Raw genomic sequence first — 18,533 nt, 5'->3', positions numbered from 1 at the left:
AGGGAGGGCGGACAGGAGGGGGGAGGGAGAGAAGGAGAGGCGGAGGGAAGGAGAGAGGGAGGGAGGGAGGGAAGGAGAGAGGGAGAAAGGGAGGGAAGGAGAGGGGGAGGGAGGGAGTGAAGGAGAGAGGGAGGGAGGGAGGGAAAGGAGAGAGGGAAGGAGGGAAGGAAAGAGGGAGGGAAGAAGGAAGGGAGTGAGCGAGACAGCAGGATGGAGGAATTAAGGGAAGGAGAGGCACAAGAAAAAAAGGAAAGGAGAAAAGATTTGTCAAAATGAAACTCAGACTTCCTTTTTAAATAAAACCTTCAAAGTCTACCTGGCTGAGCCACTCCTGTGAGGGGTTGGACAAGCCAGTCCAATGTTGGCAGTGTGCCAGTGTGACAGGATGTGAGGTGTAACACAGTCGTATATTTACAATGAGTCATGAGCTGGGACAGGGACAGAACCATAGGCCAGGGAGGACGATTGGTCTGTTTATCAGGAGAATTCAATCTGCTTCCTGCCAGGAGCACCAGTTAAACAAGTCCGACTACTCCAGATAACCCTGATCATGTTCAAATGTAGGACAGGAATGTCACACAAACACATTAAACACTGCACTGCCCCAGGAAAATAAACAACTCAGGATGTTCCAAAGGGTTTCACAGCTAATGATGTACTTTTTTAAAAATGTAGTCACCTTTATAATGTAGGAAGTCTTCTTTGGGCCTCCTTATCTCGAGAGACAATGGGTAAGCACCTGGAGGTGGTCAGTGGTTTGTGGAGCAGCGGCTGGAGTGGCTATAAAGGCCAATTCTAGAGTGACAGACTCTTCCACAGATGCTGCAGATAAATTTGTTTGTCGGGGCTGTTACACAGTTGGCTCTCCCCTTGCACTTCTGTCTTTTTTCCTGCCAACTGCTAAGTCTCTTCGACTCGCCACACTTTAGCTCCGCCTTTATGACTGCCCGCCAGCTCTGGCGATCGCTGGCAACTGACTCCCATGACTTGTGATCAATGTCACAGGATTTCATGTCGTGTTTGCAGACGTCTTTAAAACGGAGACATGGACGGCCGGTGGGTCTGATACCAGTTGCGAGCTCGCTGTACAATGTGTCTTTGGGGATCCTGCCATCTTCCATGCGGCTCACATGGCCAAGCCATCTCAAGCGCCGCTGACTCAGTAGGGTGTATAAGCTGGGGATGTTGGCCGCCTCAAGGACTTCTGTGTTGGAGATACGGTCCTGCCACCTGATGCCAAGGATTCTCCGGAGGCAGCGAAGATGGAATGAATTGAGACGTCGCTCTTGGCTGACATAGGTTGTCCAGGCCTCGCTACCATAGAGCAAGGTACTGAGGACACAGGCCTGATACACTCGGACTTTTGTGTTCCGTGTCAGTGCGCCATTTTCCCACACTCTCTTGGCCAGTCTGGACATAGCAGTGGAAGCCTTTCCCATGCGCTTGTTGATTTCTGCATCTAGATACAGGTTACTGGTGATAGTTGAGCCTAGGTAGGTGAACTCTTGAACCACTTCCAGAGCGTGGTCGCCAATATTGATGGATGGAGCATTTCTGACGTCCTGCCCCATGATGTTCGTTTTCTTGAGGCTGATGGTTAGGCCAAATTCATTGCAGGCAGCAATGAGACGAGACTCTGCAGACACTCTTCAGTGTGAGATGTTAAAGCAGCATCGTCAGCAAAGAGGAGTTCCCTGATGAGGACTTTCCGTACTTTGGACTTCGCTCTTAGACGGGCAAGGTTGAACAACCTGCCCCCTGATCTTGTGTGGAGGAAAATTCCTTCTTCAGAGGACTTGAACGCATGTGAGAGCAGCAGGGAGAAGAAAATCCCAAAAAGTGTGGGTGCGAGAACACAGCCCTGTTTCACGCCACTCAGGATAGGAAAGGGCTCTGATGAGGTGCCGCCATGTTGAATTGTGCCTTTCATATTGTCATGGAATGAGGTGATGATACTTAGTAGCTTTGGTGGACATCCGATCTTTTCTAGTAGTCTGAAGAGACCACGTCTGCTGACGAGGTCAAAGGCTTTGGTGAGATCAATGAAAGCAACATAGAGGAGCATCTGTTGTTCACGGCATTTCTCCTGTATCTGACGAAGGGAGAACAGCATGTCAACGGTCGATCTCTCTGCTCGAAAGCCACACTGTGCCTCAGGGTAGATGCGCTCGGCCAGCTTCTGGAGCCTGTTTAGAGTGACTCGAGCAAAGACTTTCCCCACTATGCTAAGCAGGGAGATTCCACGGTAGTTGTTGCAGTCAGTATGGCATCCAATTTATAATGTGACAGTAATCAGACTTCTCCTCACCACCATTAATCAACTTGGATGAAAGAAGTTGAGGCCTCCACTCACTTCCAGCTAAAGTCTGCACCGCTGGGCTATGCAGGGCACCAAAGTCCCAGGTTCCATTTGCGGCCTTGTGCTGCGTTAACTGATCTCAGCCCTCTGCAGCAGTTGGAGTGCAGAAAACAGTGTCAGTGCCCCTGCTAGAGAGGGGGCAGCAACTCAGTCCAGCCTCCTTCCAACCAGGGACTGCTGCTGGAAAGTACATCAGTGTATATGTGTGTGTGTTCGTGTGTGAATGTGTGCATGTGTGTGAGTGAGCTAGTGTGTGTGTATTTGAGTGTGTGTGTCAATGTGAGTGTGTGTGAATGAGTGTGTGTGGCTGTGTTGAGGGACAGCTCCATCTGTAGAAGTGTGTGCCCACGATTCATAAATGCCAGGGATACATCTCCCCAGGTGAAACCCCAGACCCACCCACCCCTGTCGAGGAAACTCAGTGCTGTCAAAGTTAACAACTTACAAGCACTTTTTAAAATTGCAAATTTCTTCAGTACATTTTCCATGTTTCCAATCTATTTTTTAAAAAATACTTCATGGATGTCCCTTTTCGACTACATTTTGAGAAGGTTTCAATGAGTCACTGCTTAATTTTTTTCTCTCATTCCTCTTTCCACCATTACCTAAGAATGAAGGGGCTGAGTGAGGAGGCTGTCTCAAAAGAACCTGCAAGGTTTCAGCAGCTATATAACTGAGAAGACCCAGGTTCTAAATAAGCAGCTGAAAATGCAATAAGTTTAAATTTGTGGAAACGTGTATTTTGTGCTTTCACAATAAAATTTGTTCAGCTTTCCTTAAACTTGTTTCTCAGAGTGTTTTTCCCAGACAAATGGAGAATTCAAATTCTGCTAGATTTGATATAACTCATACTATCCTGAATGAACAGTACACTGATTGCTGTAACACTGAATGAACATAATGGATAAGGCTGCGTTCGCTGACAATGCAACCACTAGGTGGCGCAGTGATTGCACATGCGCAAATGCAGCCTCTTCCACTGGAACGTCAGTGTCTGCGACGTTCAGGCAGCTGCCAGGATTAAAGATGGCGCTGCTCAATTTATCACAGGAAATGCTTATGGCTAGATCGTCCCAACAAACTAACCTTACATTACGTTGGATGGAAGCCCAGTAATATGCTATGTAGTTATAGGATACTAATTGTAATCCTCAGATCCATATAATATTCCAGTAATCTTATTAAATACAAAAGGAATTTGATGATTGAATTTCCATTGGAAGATAGTGAATTGGTACCCCGATAGATGGTAAAGAAAATTGGGCAGAGTATAAAATGTGCTGCCAATTCGTTATTGTGATTCAATTACATGACAGACCAGGACTGCAATTCCAAGTTGACAACTGGTGCGAACTGGTATCAGTTCAACTGAAAACACCAGCTGGTACTGGAGTGAGGAGGGAAGCATCTTCTTCATTCAGTTTGCCCCCATCTCTCTCCTCTAACTAAAAGGCTTTGCTGTTAGGAGACAACCAGACTGAGGGGACTTATCCTCCTCTGAACCACTCCAGGATCAGGTGTCATGACCCACACCACATCCTCTGCTAATGTTAATCAATGCCACCAATTCCAACAAGCCCAGAAAACTTAACAGCAAACTCAGCAACGACAGCAGCAGCTTTGGTCTCCCCCACAAGTGACAACAACAACCTCTATTTATATCCCACCTTAAAATGCCTTAAGGTACTATGCAGAAGCGTTACAAAGCAAAGTTTAACACTGAGCCACTTAAGGAGACACTGGGACAGATGACCAAAGGCTTTATCAAAGAGGTAGGTTTTAAGGAGCATCTTAAAGGAGGAAAGTGAGGTGGAGAGGTTTAGGGAGGGAATTCCAGAGTTTAGGGCCCAGGCAGCTGAAGACGTGATCACCAGTGGTGGAGCGATTAAAATCGAGGATGCTCAAGAGGCCAGAATTAGAGCAGCGCAGAGATCTCGGAGGGTTGTGGGGCCATGGAGGAGATTACAGAGATAGGGAGGGGTGAGGCCATGGAGGAGATTACAGAGATAGGGAGGGGTGAGGCCATGGAGGAGATTACAGACATTGGGAGAGGCGAGGCCATGGAGGAGATTACAGAAATAGGGAGGGGTGAGGCCATGGAGGAGATTACAGAGGTAGCGAGGGGCGAGGCGATGGAGGAGATTACAGAGATAGGGAGGGGAGAGGCCATGGAGGAGATTACAGAGATAGGGAGGGGTGAGGCCATGGAGGAGATTACAGAGATAGGGAGGCGCGAGGCCACGGAGGAGATTACAGAGATAGGGAGGGTTGTGGGGCTGGAGGAGATTACAGAGATAGGGAGGGTTGTGGGGCTGGTGGAGATTACAGAGATAGGGAGGAGCAAGGCCACGGAGGAGATTACAGAGATAGATTAGATTAGAGATACAGCACTGAAACAGGCCCTTCGGCCCACCGAGTCTGTGCCGAACATCAACCACCCATTTATACTAATCCTACACTAATCCCATATTCCTACCAAACATCCCCACCTGTCCCTATATTTCCCTACCACCTACCTACACTAGTGACAATTTATAATGGCCAATTTACCTATCAACCTGCAAGTCTTTTGGCTTGTGGGAGAAAACCGCAGCACCCGGAGAAAACCCACGCAGACACAGGGAGAACTTGCAAACTCCACACAGGCAGTACCCAGAATTGAACCCGGGTCCCTGGAGCTGTGAGGCTGCGGTGCTAACCACTGCGCCACTGTGCCGCCCTAGGGAGGGTTGTGGGGCTGGTGGAGATTACAGAGATAGGGAGGGGCAAGGCCACGGAGGAGATTACAGAGATAGGGAGGGTTGTGGGGCTGGAGAGATTACAGAGATAGGGAGGGTTGTGGGGCTGGTGGAGATTACAGAGATAGGGAGGGGTGAGGCCATGGAGGAGATTACAGAGATAGGGAGGGGCGAGGCCACGGAGGAGATTACAGAGATAGGGAGGGTTGTGGGGCTGGTGGAGATTACAGAGATAGGGAGGGGTGAGGCCATGGAGGAGATTACAGAGACAGGGAGGGTTGTGGGGCTGGAGGAGATTACAGAGATAGGGAGGGTTGTAGGGCTGGAGGAGATTACAGAGATAGGGAGGGTTGTGGGGCTGGAGGAGATTACAGAGATAGGGAGGGTTGTGGGGCTGGAGGAGATTACAGAGATAGGGAGGGTTGTGGGGCTGGTGGAGATTACAGAGATAGGGAGGGTTGTGGGGCTGGTGGAGATTACAGAGATAGGGAGGGGCAAGGCCACGGAGGAGATTACAGAGACAGGGAGGGTTGTGGGGCTGGAGGAGATTACAGAGATAGGGAGGGTTGTAGGGCTGGAGGAGATTACAGAGATAGGGAGGGGCGAGGCCACGGAGGAGATTACAGAGATAGGGAGGGTTGTGGGGCTGGTGGAGATTACAGAAATAGGGAGGGTTGTGGGGCTGGTGGAGATTACAGAGATAGGGAGGGTTGTGGGGCTGGTGGAGATTACAGAGATAGGGAGGGTTGTGGGGCTGGTGGAGATTACAGAGATAGGGAGGGGCAAGGCCACGGAGGAGATTACAGAGATAGGGAGGGTTGTGGGGCTGGAGAGATTACAGAGATAGAGAGGGTTGTGGGGCTGGAGGAGATTACAGAGATAGGGAGGGGCGAGGCCATGGAGGGATTTGAAAACAAGGGTGCGAATTTTAAAATCAAGGTGTTACTTGACTGGGAGCCAATCTAGGTCAGCGAGCACATGGGTGACAGGGGAACGGGTCTTGGTGAGTGTTAGGATACACGCAGGCAGAAGCGTTTTGGATGATCACAAGACAAAGGAGGGCAGAATGTGGGAGATCAGCCAGGAATAGTCAAGGCTCGAGTTCATGGAGGCATGAATGAGGGCTTCAGCAGCAGATGAGCTGAGACAGGGGCGAAGTCAGGCGATTACATTCCTGGTCACAGAGTTTTCAGACAAAGTAGAGAGAGGAATAAAAAAGGAGGGGGGGGGGGTCGCAATATTAATTAGAGAAACAATTATAGCTGTGAGGAGGGACGATATAGTAGAAGGATCATCAAATGAGGCCATATTGGTTGAACTGAAGAATAAAACAGGGGCAATCACATTACTGGGAGTGTACTATAGACCCCCAAACAGTCAGAGAAAGATAGAAGAGCAGATATGTAGACAAATCTCTGAGAAGTGCAAAAACAATAGGGGAGTAATGTGACGGATTTTGACTATTCTAATATTAACTGGGATAGAATTAGTGTGAAAGGCACAGAGGGAGAATTCTTAAAATACATTTAGGAGAAGATTTTTAGTCAGTAAATATAGCACACGTTCACCTCCTGAGCACGAGTTTCTAAATAAAATTTGCAAAGCTCCAGACTATACTAATTACAAAAAATAACTACTTTTGGTAGCAAACCCAACAAGAGAGGGTGGTTCTGGACTTAGTTTTAGGGAATGAAGCTGGGCAGGTGGAAAGGGGATCAGTTGGGATGCACTTTGGTGGAAGTGATCATAATTCAGTTAGATTTAAGGTAGTTATGGAAAAGGACAAATACAGACCAGGAATGAAAGTTCTCAACTGGGGAAAAGCTAATGTTACTAAGCTTAGATATGATTTAGCAGAAGTGGACTGGAAACAGCTACTTACAGGTAAATCAGTGCCAGATCAGTGGGAGGCATTCAAGGAAGAGATAGTGAGGGTTCAGAGCAAGTATGTTTGCTTAAAGAAAAAGGGTGAAGGGTGGGACAAACAAATCCAAAGCACCCTGGATGTCAAGGGAGTTCAAGGAAAGGATAAAGAATAAAGGGAAGCTTATGACAATACCGAGGGAAAAACAGAAGTGTAGAAAAAGTGTAGGGGTGAAATTAAAAACAAAATTAGGAAAGCAAAGAGAGGACATGAAAAATTGGCAAGGAAAACCAAGGAAAACTCAAAGGAATTCTTATAAATATGTAAAGAGCAAAAGGATAACTAAAAAAAGTGTAGATCCTATTCGGGACCTGTGTGTGGAGGCGGAGGATGTGGGTATGGTTCTTAATGAATACTTTTCGACTGTTTTCACAAAAGAGAGGTACAATACAGACATTACAATCAAGGAGGAGGTGTGTGAAATATTAAATGCAATTAATTTAGAGAGGAGGTATTAAGGGGTTTAACATCTTTGGCGGTGGATAAATCCCCCGGCCTGGACGAAATTTTTCCAAGACTGTTAAGAGAAGCGAGGAAAGAACGAGCAGAGTCTCTGACCATTATTTTCCAATCTTCTCTGGCTACAGGCATGGTACCAGAGTACTGGAGGTCAGCTAATATTGTAACATCGTTTAAAAAGGGAGAAAGGGACAGACCGAGTAATTACAGGTCAGTTAGCCTAACCTCAGTGATGGGAAAATTCTGAGGAACAGGATAATTCTTCACTTAGAAAGACATGGATCAATCAAGGATGGTCAACATGGATTGGTTAATGGAAGGCCTTGTCTGACTGACACGATTACATTTTTTGAGGAGGTAACAAGAAGGGTCGATGAGGGTCGTGCATTTGATGTAGTCTATATGGATTTTAGCAAGACTTTTGATAAGATCCCACATGGCAGACTGGACATGAAAGTAAAAGCACATGGGATCCAAGGAAAAGTGGAAAGTTGAATGCAAAATTGTCTCAGAGGCAGGAAGCAAAGGGTAATTGTCGATGGGTGTTTTTGTGACTGGAAGCCTGTTTCCAGCGGGGCTCAGTACTAGGTCCCTTGTTTTTTTGTGGTTTATATCAACGATTTGGACTTGAATGTAGGGGGTATGATTAAGAAGTTTGCAGATGATACAAAAATTGGCCATGTGTTTGATAATGAAGAAGAAAGCTGCAGACTGCAGGAAGATATCAATGGGCTGGTCAGCTGGACAGAACAGTGACGAATAGAGTTCAAACTGGAGACGTGTGAGATAATGCATTTCGGGAAGCCTAACAAGGCAAGAGAATACGCAATAAATTGTAGGATACGAAAAAGTGTTACAGAGGGACCTTGGAGTGCGTGTCCACAGGTCCCTGAAGGTGGATGGACAGGGAGATAATGTGGTCATGAAGGCATACAGGATACTTGCCTTTATTAGCTGAGGCATAGACTATAAGTGCAAGGAGGTCATGCTGGAACTATATAAAACACTAGTTAAACCACAGCTGGAGTAATGTGTGCAGTTCTGGTCACTGCACTGTAGGGAAGATTGAGGGTACACAGGAGATTTACAAGGATGTTACAAAGTCACAATGTCAGCAACGTGATGGAAGGTGTCATCAACAGTGCTATAAAGTGGCACTTGCTCAGCAATAACCTGCTCAGTAACGCTCAGTTTGGGTTCCGCCAGGGTCACTCAGCTCCTGACCTCATTACAGCCTTGGTTCAAACATGGATAAAACAGCTGAACACAAGAGGTGAGGTGAGAGTGACTTCCCTTGACATCAAGGCAGCATTTGACCGAGTATGGCATCAAGGAGCCCTAGCAAAACTGAGGTCAATGGGAATCAGGGGGAAAACCCTCCGCTGGCTGGAGTCATACCTAGCACAAAGGAAGATGGTTGTGGTTGTTGCAGGTCAATCATCTGAGCTCCAGGACATCACTGCAGGAGTTCCTCAGAGTAGTGTCCTAGGCCCAACCATCTTCAGCTGCTTCATCAATGACCTTCCTTCAATCATAAGGTCAGAAGTGGGGATGTTCGCTGATGATTGCACAATGTTCAGCACCATTCACAACTCCTCAGTTACTGAAGCAGTCCGTGTAGAAATGCAGCAAGACCTGGACAATATCCAGGCTTGGACTGATAAGTGGCAAGTAACATTCACGCCACACAAGTGCCAGGCAATGACCATCTCCAACAAGAGAGAATCTAACCACCTCCCCTTGACATTCAATGGCATTACCATCGCTGAATCCCCCGCTATCAACATCCTGGGGGGTTACCATTGACCAGAAACTGAACTGGAGTAGCCATATAAATACCGTGGCTACAAGATCAGGTCAGAGGCTAGAAATCCTGAGGCGAGTAACTCACCTCCTGACTCCCCAAAGCCTGTCCACTATCTACAAGGCACAAGTCAGGAGTGTGATGGAATACTGTCCACTTGCCTGGACGGGTGCAGCTCCAACAACACTCAAGAAGCTCGACACCATCCAGGACAAAGCAGCCCAATTGATTGGCACCCCATCTACAAACATTCATTCCCTCCACCACCGACGCACAGTGGCAGCAGTGTGTACCATCTACAAGATGACCTGCAGCAACTCAACAAGGCTCCTTCGACAGCACCTTCCAAACCCACATCCTCCACCACCTGGAAGGACAAGGGCAGTAAATGCTGGCTTGGCCAGCGATGCCCACATCCCATGAAAGAATTTTTAAAAACTAAATTCTGCAGATCTGGAAATCTGAAACAAAAACAGAAAATGGTAGAAACACTCAGCAGGACAGGCAGCACCTGCGAAAAACAGAGTTAATGTTTCAGACTCCACAGATGCTGCCTGACCTGCCGAGTGTTTCCACCATTTTCTGTTTATGTTTACAAGGATGTTGCCTGGACTGGAGAATTTTAGTTATGAGGAAAGATTGGATAGGCTGGGCTCTTTCATTGGAATAGAGGAGGCTAAGGGAAGAACAAGTTGAAGTGTATAAAATGATGAGGGTCCGGATAGAATGGAAAGGAAGGCCTTATTTCCCATGGTTAAAGGGTCCATAACCAGAAGTCATAGATTTAGGGTAGATTTAGGTTTAAAGGGAATTTGAGGGGAGATTTTATTTTAACCAGAGGGTGGTGGGAATCTGGAACTCACTGCCTGAAAGGGTGGTCGAGGCAGAAACCCTCATCACATTTAAAAAGTACTTGGATCTGCACTTGAAGTCCTGTAATCTACAAGGGCTAATGACCAAGAGCAGGAAGTGGCATTAGGCTGGATGGTTACTTGTGGGCCAGCCCAGATATGATGGACCGAATGTCCTCCTTCCATCCTGTAAATTTCTATGACTCTATGATGTTACAGAGATGGAAATAATCAGTCCTGGTGATGGTGCTGATGTGCAGTCAGAAGCACATCTCAGGTCAAATACAGCACCAAGTCTGGTTCAACCTCAGACAGCTATCAGGGAGAGGGATGGAGTCGGTCGTGAGAGAACGGAGTTTGTGACAGGGAACGAAGACAATGGCTTCAGTCTTCCCAATATTTAATTGAAGGAAATTTCTGCTGATTCCAATACTGGATTTCAGACAAGCAGTCCAACAATTTAGAGAAACTGGAGGAGTGGAGAGAAGTGGAGGAGTGGAGAGAAGTGGAGGAGTCGAGAGAAGTGGAGGAGTGGAGAGAAGTGGAGGAGAGGTAGAGTTGCGTGTTGTCAGCATGATTTTAGATGACATTGCTGAGGGGCAGCATGAAGATAAGGAAAAGGAGGAACCCCAGAGGTAATGGTGTGGGAGCAAAAACAGTAGCCATTGCAGGTTATTCCCCGGCTACAAGATGGGTAAGAATAGAACCAGGAGAGTGCAGACAACAATATCCAACCCATCCAGACAACAACATAGAGACATTGGAGCAGAATTTCATGGTCAACCATGTCAAAGGTTGCAGACAGGTCAAGAAGGACGAGGATGGATAGTTCACCTTTGTCACAGTCACACAGGATGCCATTGGTGAGAGCCATTTCATTACTGTGGCAGGGGTGGAAACCTGGTTGGATGGATTCACAGATGGAGTTAAGAGAAAGATGGGCACGGAGTTTGGACGCAAGAATATGTTCAAGAGGAGAGGAAAGGGAGGTTTGAGATGGGGCGATAGTCTGCGAGGACAGAAGGGTCAAGGAGAGGGTTGATGATGGCATTCCCCGGGAAGAGGGAAGTATTAACAATCTAAGCTAACATGGGGATCAGGAAGGGAAGGTGAGTGGTTAGCAGTTTAGTAGGAATAGGGTTGTATTGACAAGATGAGCTCGGAGTGAGCATGAGGGGAGGTAGGAGAGAAACGAGAGAAAGATGCTAATTCAGGGTTCGGGCAAGGCGAACCTTGAAGGAAGTTAAGCCCAGTGGGCTAGCGGAAAGCAGGTAAATAGCAGAGGCAACTGACCAAATGGTTTCAATCTCTGTAATGAAAATGTCCATGAACTCATCACATTTAGACTGAGGGTGAGGGTGGAGCAGACAATGGAGGGGGTTGAAGACAACAGTAGTGGTGAAGAGAAATCGGGTGTTATCTTTGCCTGCTTGGATGATCTTTGAGTGATGGACAGTTTAGTGATGAAGAGCATCGCCCAATAATGCTTTGAATTAACTATAAAACAACAATAACAACTTGCATTTATATAGTGCCTTTAAAATGGTAAAGCATCCCAAGCAGCTTCACGGGAGCAATTATCAATCAAAAGGAGATATTAGAGCAGATGACCAAAAACTTGATCAAAGAGGTAGGTTTTGAGAAGTGGCTTAAAGAAGATACAAGAGGTAGCGAGGTGGAGAGCTTTAGAGAGAGCTTTCCAGAGTTTACAGCCGAGGCTGCTGAAGGTACAGTCACCAATCTGAAAGTGCTTGAAATCAGGGTGACTCAAGAGACCAGAACTGGAGGAGCACAGAGAACTCGGAGGGTTGTGAGGCTGAAGGAGATTACAGAGATAGGGAGTGGGTGGGGCCATGGAGAGATTTGAGAAGAGGGATGAGAATTTTAAAATCAAGGCTTTGGGGAATTGGGAGCCACTGTCAGTCAGCGAGCACGAGGACGGTGAGTGAATGGGACTTGATTTAATGCCAAACCCCAAGCAAACAGTGGAACCGCTTACCGCTGGGAAGGAGTCTGGCAAAGGCACTGGAGTTTGTCTTCTTTCTGCCGACTCTATGGTGTTCTCATCTTCCTCATTGTCCTCATCCTCCTCCATCAAGGAAGGAAGTTTACCATCAGGGAAGACCTGGAATAAAAGAACATTTATATAGCACCTTTCACAACCTCAAGACGACTTAAAGCGCTTTACAGCCAATGGAGTACTTTGGAAGTGTAATCACTGCTGCAAGGTAGGGAATGCTGCAGACAATTTGTGCACAGCAGGATCCCACAAAAAGCAATGTGGTAATAACCAGATAATCTGTTTTAGCAATGTTGATTGAAGGACGAATATTGGCCAGTAGATCGGGGAGATCTCCCCTGATCTTCTTCGAAATAGGGATCTTTAAGGCCATCTGAAAGGGCAGGTGGGGCCTCGGTTTAATGTCTCATCTGAAGGATGGCACCTCCGACAATGCAGCAGTCCCTCAGTACTGCACCCCAAGTGTCAGCCTAGACTTTGTGCTCAAGTCCACCGAGTGGGTTTTTGAACCCACGACCTTCTGACTCAGAGGTGAGAGTGCTACCAATGTCTGAGAAAATAAGTCTATGAAAACAAGGCAGCTGTGAAAAGGATTGTTAAACTTAGCTGGCCCTGGTCCAGACTTTACTGTCAGCATCTCCTTCAAAGGTCCTGCTTTCTATATCATAAATCAAAAAAAGAGTATCTCTATGACCTGTGGGAATTTATCCCCAACCTCTAACTCCACCTCACCTCAAAACTATACCTGGTCTTGATTCTCCAGGGTGGATCAACATTGAAATAAAATTCAGCAGGTGTAAAAAGAGTTGCCGATCTATTATCACCTGTTTACATTATCACACAAAGATCATTAGCACGGGGTGTGACTGCATCGACTGATAACATATTAAATTACTGCACATAGCAGTGGTTCTGTTACTAGACTAGTAATGCAACAACCAGGACCAGAAACCTCATGAAGGCAGGTTCAAATCCCACCAGGGGCAGTTTGACAATCTGAATTCTTGAAAAGCTGATGTCAGTAAAAGTGACTGTGAGGTGTCCTCTGGTTCTCAATCCTTCCACCAATGGGAACGGTTACTCCCTATCTACTCATCCAAACCCCTCATGATTTTGAACACCTCTGTCAAATCTCCTCTCAACTTTCTCCTCTAAGGAGAACAGCCCCAGCTTCTCCAAACTATCCTTGTAACTGAAGTCCCTCATCCCTGGAACCAATCTTGTAAATCATTTCTGCACCCTCTGTAAAGCCTTCACATCCTTCCTAAAGTGTGGTGCCCAGAATTAGACACAACACTCCAGTTACATGTAAAGAGGTGTTTTATAAAAGTTCATCATAACATCCTTGCATTTGAACTCTATGCCTCTATTTATAAAGCCAAGAATCCCATATTCTTTATTACCCACTTTTTCAACCTGTCCTACCAGCTCCAATGATTTGTGCGGATATAGCCCAGGTCCCTCTGCTCCTGCACTGACTTAAGAATTGTATTCTTTATCTTATATTGCCTTTCCTTGTTAAATTTCTCATTAACCTTCTCTGTTCAAAGGCAATGGTAGAGGGGAAGATGGGGAGTTATTCTCAAAACGCAGTGAGTTGTGATCTGACAGAAAGGGCAGTGGAAACAGATTGAACAGTAACTTTCAAAAGGGAATTGGATAAATACTGGAAAAGGAAAAATCTGCAGGGATACAGGGAAGAGCAGGGGATGAGTGGGACTAATTGGAAAGCTCTTTCAAAGAGACTGCACTGGCACCAGGGGCTGAATGGTCTTTTTCTCTGTAGGATCTATGAAGAGAGCTGTGTGATTTCACACACAGCATCCCATGTAAAGTGACAGGCAGCATTCTATAGCAAAAGCATTGCCTAACTTCCCCTCCCCACACACCCAGACATCCTGTTCCAATGGTCATTGTTTGGCGTGGATTATTTCTCCTATATCCTGGGACAGGAGGAGTTCACATGGTTGGAACCCCTTCCCCAAAATTCCTAAGATTTAGTTTTTCGTCGGACCTTTCCTGATTTTGAATGAAACTTCCTTCGATCACTTGATAGAACCGAGAAATCCTGAGTGAATCCCGCAGCGCAGCAACCCGATCAGCAGCTGAACATTGCCCGGGGTATTGCAGGGAATATGGGAGAAGTTATTGAGAGATTTAGCTGAGAGCCAGTTGCTGGAGTTTTAGCCAACAATTTTTATTTGAATTGTTAGATCAATCAAAGTCTCGATGTTTCTATTTGATACTTACTGCGAAATTCCCATTTGAAAAATCAACCGTTTGTTCTGGCAAATTCAAGTCCAAACAATACCTCAAAAATAAAGACTTCCATTTCTAAAGCTCTGTTCACTGGGTCAGGACATTCCAAAGTGATTTACAGCCAATGAGCAAGGTCCCACAAACAGCAATATGATAATGATCAGTGTTAGTGATGTTGGTTGAAGGATAAATATTGACCAGGACACCGGGGAGAACTCCCCTGCTCATCTTCCAAATCGTGACCATGGAGTCTTTTACATCCAGTCGAGAGGGCAGACAAGGGCTCAGTTTAACATTTCATCAAAAAAGACAACACCCCTGACTATGCAGCACTCCCTCAGTACTGACCTCCGACAGTGCAGCACTCCCTCAGTACTGACCCTCCGACAGTGCAGCACTTCCTCAGTACTGACCCTCTGACAGTGCAGCACTTCCTCAGTACTGACCCCCCGACAGTGCAGCACTCCCTCAGTACTGACCCCCCGACAGTGCAGCACTCCCTCAGTACTGACACTCCGACAGTGCAGCACTCCCTCAGTACTGACCCTCTGACAGTGCAGCACTCATTCAGTACTGACCCTCCGACAGTGCAGCACTCCCTCAGTACTGACCCTCTGACAGTGCAGCACTCCCTCAGTACTGACCTTCTGACAGTGCAGTGCCCCCTCAGTACTGACCCTCCGATAGTGCAGCACTCCCTCAGTACTGGCCCTCCGACAGTGCAGAAAAACCTCAGTACTGACCCTCTGACAGTGCAGCCCTCCTTCAGTACTGACCCTCTGACAGTGCAGCACTCCTCAGTACTGACCCTCTGACAGTGCAGCACTCCCTCAGTACTGACCCTCTGACAGTGCAGCACTCCCTCAGTACTGACTGTCTGACAGTGCAGCACTCCCTCAGTACTGACCCTCTGACAGTGCAGCACTCCCTCAGTACTGACTGTCTGACAGTGCAGCACTCCCTCAGTACTGACCTTCTGACAGTGCATCATGTTCTCTGCATGACCAGTAACATAAGCACTGTTACCTGTTTGTCGTATTGTAACAGTCAATCAAGTCATCAACGGGCAAACTTCACCTTTCACCTTGAAAGGAATAAACTGTTTAAACCCAACCTGAGAGCTGCAGGTGAAACCGGTCTAATGCCCCGGGAGGGGCAGCTCAGGTCTGCAGCAGGATGTACCTGGGAGTCTCTGGGTTGGTTGTTGTGTGCTGTGAATGGCTGCTCTTCCTCTGTGCAGCCTTCATCGACTGGTTGCTCGCAGGCTTGCTCCTCTTGCACAAGCCGAGTCAGTGCTTCCTGTGTGTTGTTCAACAGTAATTCCTTCTGCTTTGTCAGATCAGCCAACTTCTCACACTGAACTTCAATCGAAAACTCACACCCCTGCCGAGAGAGTGAAGATACAATCAGTCCCGATTATTTCCCCATCTCCTCCCGCAATAGTTGAACCTTGTTCCACACGCACCGGTCAACAGACTAATGTCACCGAGAGAAGATTATAGCACAGAAGGAAGCCCATTCATCCCATCGTCTACGTGCTGGCCCTTATCTAGAATCATCCAATAAGTCCAGCAGCTTGTGTTTATTAAGCACCTTTAGTGTTACAAAACATCCCAAAATGCTTTGCGGAGGTCTGAGATAAATGGAAGTCAACGGAGAAACGATTTGGAGGGGGATTGAAATGTTGGTCAAACAGTTTGGTTGTAAGGAGGGCCCAAATGGAGGAAACAGGCAGAAGGTTTAGGGAGGGAATTCCAAAGCAGTGGGTCGAGGCAGCTGAGGGCAGATCTGTTGATGGTGTAGTGAGAGAGGGTGATTGACAAGCTACTGGAGTCAGCGGGTGTGGTTTCGGGCTAGAGAAGGTTAGAGAGTGAGAGGGGGAGGGAGGGGGGGGAGAGAGAGAGAGGGGGAGAGAGAGAGGGGGAGAGAGAGAGTGGGCCTGGCCTTGGGGGGGCGCGGGGTGGAGGGGTGGGTGTAATCACTAGGAAAGTAGTTTTAAATTTGAGGGAACTGGGAGCCAAAGTTGAGCAGTGAGGACAGGCTGATGGGTAAGCAGGACTGAGCCAGACTCCACGTCAGTAGTTATTCTTTATGGATGAGGGCAGACAGTGAGTGTTTGATTTGTGTTTGATTACACCTCAGTGTAATGCCTCAAACATGTATGGATATGCATGAGTGCAGCATGTGTCCTTAATTGCCACATGTACTCACCTCCTGTAATCTCTCCATTGTGGTGTCATATTCCTGTAGCTTTTCCGACAGTGACTATAAGAGATAATAGCATGGTTCCAAATTAAAGGAGCGTCAAATTCCAAAGATGGGAATAAACACACAGATAAACACACACAAAAAAAAATGCACACAAAGAAGGATATACAGATACACGGATGCACATATTGATTTACACAAACAGCAACAATTTGCATTTATATAGCACCTTTAAAATAGTAAAATATTCCAAGACACTTCACAGGAGCAAAACTCAAACAAAAATTTGACACCAAGGCACATAAAGAGATATTAGGACATGTGAACGAAAATTTGATCAAGGATTTAAGGAGTGTCTTAAAGGAGGAGAGAGAAGTAGAGAGGTGGAGAGGTTTAGGGAGAGAATTCCAGAGTTTCGGGCCCAGGCAACTGAAGGTGTGGCCACCTAAAGATAGAGCAATGGAAATCGGGGATGCTCAAGAGGCCAGAATTAGAGGAGTGCAGAGATCTCGGAGGGTTGTGAGGCTGGAGGAGGGGATTACATGGATAGGGAGGGGTGAGGCCATGGAGGGAGTTGCAAACAAGGATGAGAATTTTAAAGTTGGGGTGTTGTTAGGCCTGCAGCAAATGTAGCTCAGTGAGCACAGGGTGATGGGTGAACAGAACTCTGTCTGAGTTAGGATATGGGGAGCAGAGTTTTGGATGAAGTTCGTTTATGTAGGGTGGAATGTGGGAGGCTGGTCAGGAGAGTACTGGAATAGTCAAACCAGAGGTAACAAAGGCATGGGTGAGGGCTTCAGCAGCGGATGAGCTGAGGCAGAGATCAGAGATGGGCAACATTACAGAGGTGGAAATAGGCGGTCTTAGCAATGGACACGGTTGTGAAAAGTCTGTTTCAGCCTCCGATAGCAACCAGGGAGAGTGATGAGGTCAGTCGTTAGGGAATGGAGTTGTGGCAGAGATCGCAGACAATGGCTTCAGTTTGGTGAGGAGGTGGAACTGAGTGTTGTCAGCGAACATGTGGAAACTGACCAAGTGCAGATGGCTTCGCTGAGGGGGAGCTTGTAGGTGACAAATTGGAGAAGGCCAAGGATAGATCCCTGGGGGACTCCAGAGGTAACGGTGTGGGAGCAGGAACAGGTATATAAATACAGGGATAAAAATACAGGGATACAAATACAGGGATACAAATGCCTGACGTTGATTACATAATATTGATATTTCAGAATACACAGAATAGATACATTTCAACGAGAAAGACAAATTCCAAGGGTGGGACCCGCCCTCCGTGGTTAACTAAAACAGTTAAAGATAGCATCAAACTTAAAGAAACAGCCCATAATTGCGCAAAGATGGGAGGAAGGTCAGAAGACTGGACAGAATATAAAAAACAGCAAGGAACGACTAAAAGATTGATAAGGAAGGTAAAATTAGAGCACGAGAGAAAGCTAGCTAGAAATATAAAGACAGATTGTAAGAGTTTCTATAGATATTTTAAAAAGAAAAGTTAACAAACTGAGTGTTGGTCCTATAGAAAGTGAGTCTGGGGAATTAATAATGGATAATAAGGAGATGGCAGATGAATTGAACAGATATTTTGCATTGGTCTTCACCATAGAGGATACAAGTAACAATCCCAGTATTAGCTGTAAGTCAGGAAATGGAAGGGAGGGAGGAACTCAAGGAAATTACAATCACCAGGGAAGTGGTACTGAACAAATTGTTAGAGCTGCGGGCTGACAAGTCCCTGGGTCCTGATGGACTTCATCCTAGGGTGTTAAAAGAAGTGGCCAGTGAGATAGTTGATGCGTTAGTTTTAATTTTCCAAAATTCCCTAGATTCAGGGAAGATTGGAAAATAGTGAATGTAACTCCTTTATTCAAAAAGGGAGGAAGACAGAAAGCAGGAAAC

General features: G+C 46.6%; 1 protein-coding gene across 1 annotated transcript in view; it reads right to left on the bottom strand.

Annotated features, from left to right (window-relative positions):
- Positions 1-18,533, bottom strand: part of LOC137373553 (nesprin-2-like) — a 105,662-nt gene that overhangs the window by 81,352 nt on the left and 5,777 nt on the right. The window contains exons 4-6 of the mRNA XM_068038483.1: positions 16,626-16,679; positions 15,597-15,797; positions 12,135-12,260 (exon numbers count right to left, since the gene is read on the bottom strand). Of these exons, the coding sequence (XP_067894584.1) occupies positions 12,135-12,260; positions 15,597-15,797; positions 16,626-16,679 (381 nt within the window). The remainder of the gene's footprint in view (positions 1-12,134; positions 12,261-15,596; positions 15,798-16,625; positions 16,680-18,533) is intronic.

Source organism: Heterodontus francisci, chromosome 9 (genome assembly GCF_036365525.1).
Source record: "Heterodontus francisci isolate sHetFra1 chromosome 9, sHetFra1.hap1, whole genome shotgun sequence".
Taxonomy (NCBI): Eukaryota; Metazoa; Chordata; class Chondrichthyes; order Heterodontiformes; family Heterodontidae; genus Heterodontus; species Heterodontus francisci.
This window is presented reverse-complemented; position numbering and strand designations above follow the sequence as displayed.